At 43.5% G+C, this 2832-nt stretch overlaps 1 protein-coding gene across 1 annotated transcript; it reads right to left on the bottom strand.

Annotated features, from left to right (window-relative positions):
- Positions 1–914: 914 nt before the first annotated feature.
- On the bottom strand, positions 915–2440 carry LOC142378619 (C-X-C motif chemokine 11-like). Its single transcript, XM_075463336.1, has 4 exons — positions 2275–2440; positions 1999–2113; positions 1819–1911; positions 915–1338 (listed from the first exon to the last, which is right to left on the bottom strand). The coding sequence occupies exons 1-4, from the start codon at positions 2345–2347 to the stop codon at positions 1260–1262; spliced, it is 360 nt and encodes a 119-aa protein (XP_075319451.1). The 5' UTR covers positions 2348–2440; the 3' UTR covers positions 915–1259.
- Between the last annotated feature and the right edge of the window lie 392 nt (positions 2441–2832).

Raw genomic sequence — 2832 nt, 5'->3', positions numbered from 1 at the left:
CAGTATTAAACAGCAAATCAAATCAGATGTATTTAATCATTCTGTAGTTTGATTCCAGATAAAATAACATAGTCTCAGTTAGGACAGATTTGCATCCCAAACGTTATTCTTGTTGGAAGTCACTGACCTGTTCGTGAAAGGAGATGACATCAGCCCCATGAGGTCACATGACATCCGAGCTAAACCTTCATTAACACTCCTGCTGTCCAAACCAATTTGTTTTACGCCCACATGAAGTAAGCAAAAATCTGTCTGAACGCTGTTATAGGATGATTTCCCACATCAGGACCAACAATGGGATCAATTCAATCAGCTCGCTGAAGCCAAACCTGATGTTTGTGGGATGAACGGATGATTTCCAGTTCAGAACAACAGTATTCGACTGCTCTTTGTCAACCTTCGGCACACGGGGAGAGATCTGTTGGCCCAGTTTTTCTTTGCTATCAGGGCTTATTTCTTTCACTTCAGCGTGAAAACCATTTCCTAGTCAAGTAAAACTTGAGCAGGCGTAACTCATCACTCCTCTCTTGGCTCAACAGAGTCAGGAGACGCTTCAGGAATCCGCCCACTCATCCGGCCTGCAGCTGCCAAAAGCAGCTGTGGTCAGATAGGCTCATACAGCTTTCACTTAACTGTTATCATGCTAAGCCCTGTTGTCCTCCAGGAGCGAGATGTTTTTCTGTGATAACAACCCGTCGCTCCCTGCAACAAAGTCACTTTACTGTCCTCGTGTGCCGACTGCAGCAGAATAATAACATTTTGGATTCTGATGCCTCTGAGCTGCAGAAATGCTGTTGGTGAGCCTTCAGTTTCAGAAGAGTTATCCAGTTAATGTGTTTTTACGCCAACAAATGACTTCTTTCTCTTAAATTCATGCTTGAAGACTGGAATAAAAACCAAGCAGAAAGCAGAAATGTATCAAAATTCATTTTATTCGTGTCGACATTTGTAGAAAAACTTTGAGATATAAATTCTTTAAATAAATAAATCTGCATAAATAACAGCATCAAGCAGAAAAATGAAAATAAAATGTGTATATTTCAACAGTGCCCTTTTTCACACAGACTTGCTGCTATAGTGCTGTACATGTATTTGTCTGTCTCTTTACTTCTCATCCTTTCTCTCCATCCTTTCCTGCATCCTGGCTGTTAATCATCACCCTTCCCGACGCTCCTACGCTCTCGCCGTCATTCTCAGCCTTCTCCAGTGCAGGAGCTCAGTGAAAGCTTGGCTCTCGGCATTCGTCAGGCTTGTGCGCTTCAGTCCTCTGAGGTCCTGTCCTCCGCTCTTCTCTTCCTTTCGATACACTCCATCTTACGGCTCTCGTCTCTGTTTACTCTTGGAAAAGCAGGGGGGGAAAAAGTGGTATTAGGCCAGAGGACTAATGCAAAACAGCTGCAGGCTTGTGGGGGGAGTTAAATGTTGACGTGTCATGAGACTTGTTGAGCCGAAGAAACTTTATAGTTTGTTTTGGGTTTTTTTTTGTTTTCTTTGTGCAGAATAAACTGGGAAGTTTTGCCTGGTGGCATTTTGGCTTCAGAAGCTCTGTTCAATGCTATGAATCGGGGCCAAGTGAAACATCTTTAAGTGGTGTGCTATTCTGCCCTGATTCTATGTGCAGCTGCAAATTCAGTCGGTAAATTTAGCTCTGATGCAGTTCACAACATTCATGGAAAAGCCTTGAATTGTGTTCAGATTTAGCAGCATGAAAAAGTTCCAGCCACTTCTCCCCAAAATGTTCTGATATTTAAAAAGAGCTGGCCGAAATGTGGGTGATGCCGGGATGATAATCACAACGGTTTTTGTGGTGTAACTCACCTGTCCCAGCACTTCAAGAAAGCTATTCCAATCCTTCTCTGAGTGTTCAAGCAGATCTGCACGGTGGAGTTGTTCAGTGTGTTCACAGTTACTCTGTGAAATCAGAATCACAACACTCATCACTGACGACTCCAAATGCGAAAAGCCTGCTGATATTTTTCAGAATTCCTTCTTACTCACATTAATTCAGTTTTATCACAACCAGCCCACTTTTCATAGACTTGGAAATCTGTAATGTTGCCTTTGATGATCTTGCCCATGTTTGGACACAAGCAGCGTCCCATCACATGTTGTGCTGCAGGGAAAAGTTCAGACAGCAGACAGATGGCAGCCGCAGTAAAAGAAACAAGTCAGTTTAAAAAGCTGTATTTGCTCTCTAAGAAATCTAATAATCCATCTGAAATCTTTTCAGCATTACTGCTCCATGAATGCTGCAGAAGTAACTCTGTAACTCACCTTCATAGCGCTCAATGCAAACTGCAACCACAACAGCGAGCAGAAGAGCACAGTTTCTCTGTGAGAGGCCCATTTTTGTCCAAGTCCAGAAAATTCCTTCGAGGAGAAAGTGAGAGCTCGTGTGGGATCCAGCTGAAGTGAAAGCAGAGGAGTGAACTGCTGCTGCGAGCCTCTTCTGTTTTTATAGGGCTGAGCAAAGTGGGTTTGCCCTCAGCCCATGTTGCTTCCCGTTAAGCCAGACCCTAAAAATGCTGGAATTTCCACTTTCATGCTGGAGACACTCATACATGAGCTCAACACTCAACAATGGAGTTTAAGTCAATTATCTTCATTTAATGGATTCAAGATCAGATCAGTTAGCGGGAGTAAATCCTAAACAGAGTGACTGACCCACAAAACACGTCCGGGCAAAGCAGGGCATAAATAAACTGTGCTGTCTGTTCGGAGTGGGACCACGCTGATAATCTCCTGACAGGAAGTAAAGTTTAGGCTACACAAGGCACCATGAGGTCTGAGCAGAACCTCAGATTGGCCCTGCAGAATGAACTGGACTCATTT

This window comes from Odontesthes bonariensis, chromosome 4 (genome assembly GCF_027942865.1).
Source record: "Odontesthes bonariensis isolate fOdoBon6 chromosome 4, fOdoBon6.hap1, whole genome shotgun sequence".
Classification (NCBI taxonomy): domain Eukaryota; kingdom Metazoa; phylum Chordata; class Actinopteri; order Atheriniformes; family Atherinopsidae; genus Odontesthes; species Odontesthes bonariensis.
Note: the sequence above shows the minus strand (reverse complement) of the source record. Positions and strands in the feature narration are given on the sequence as shown.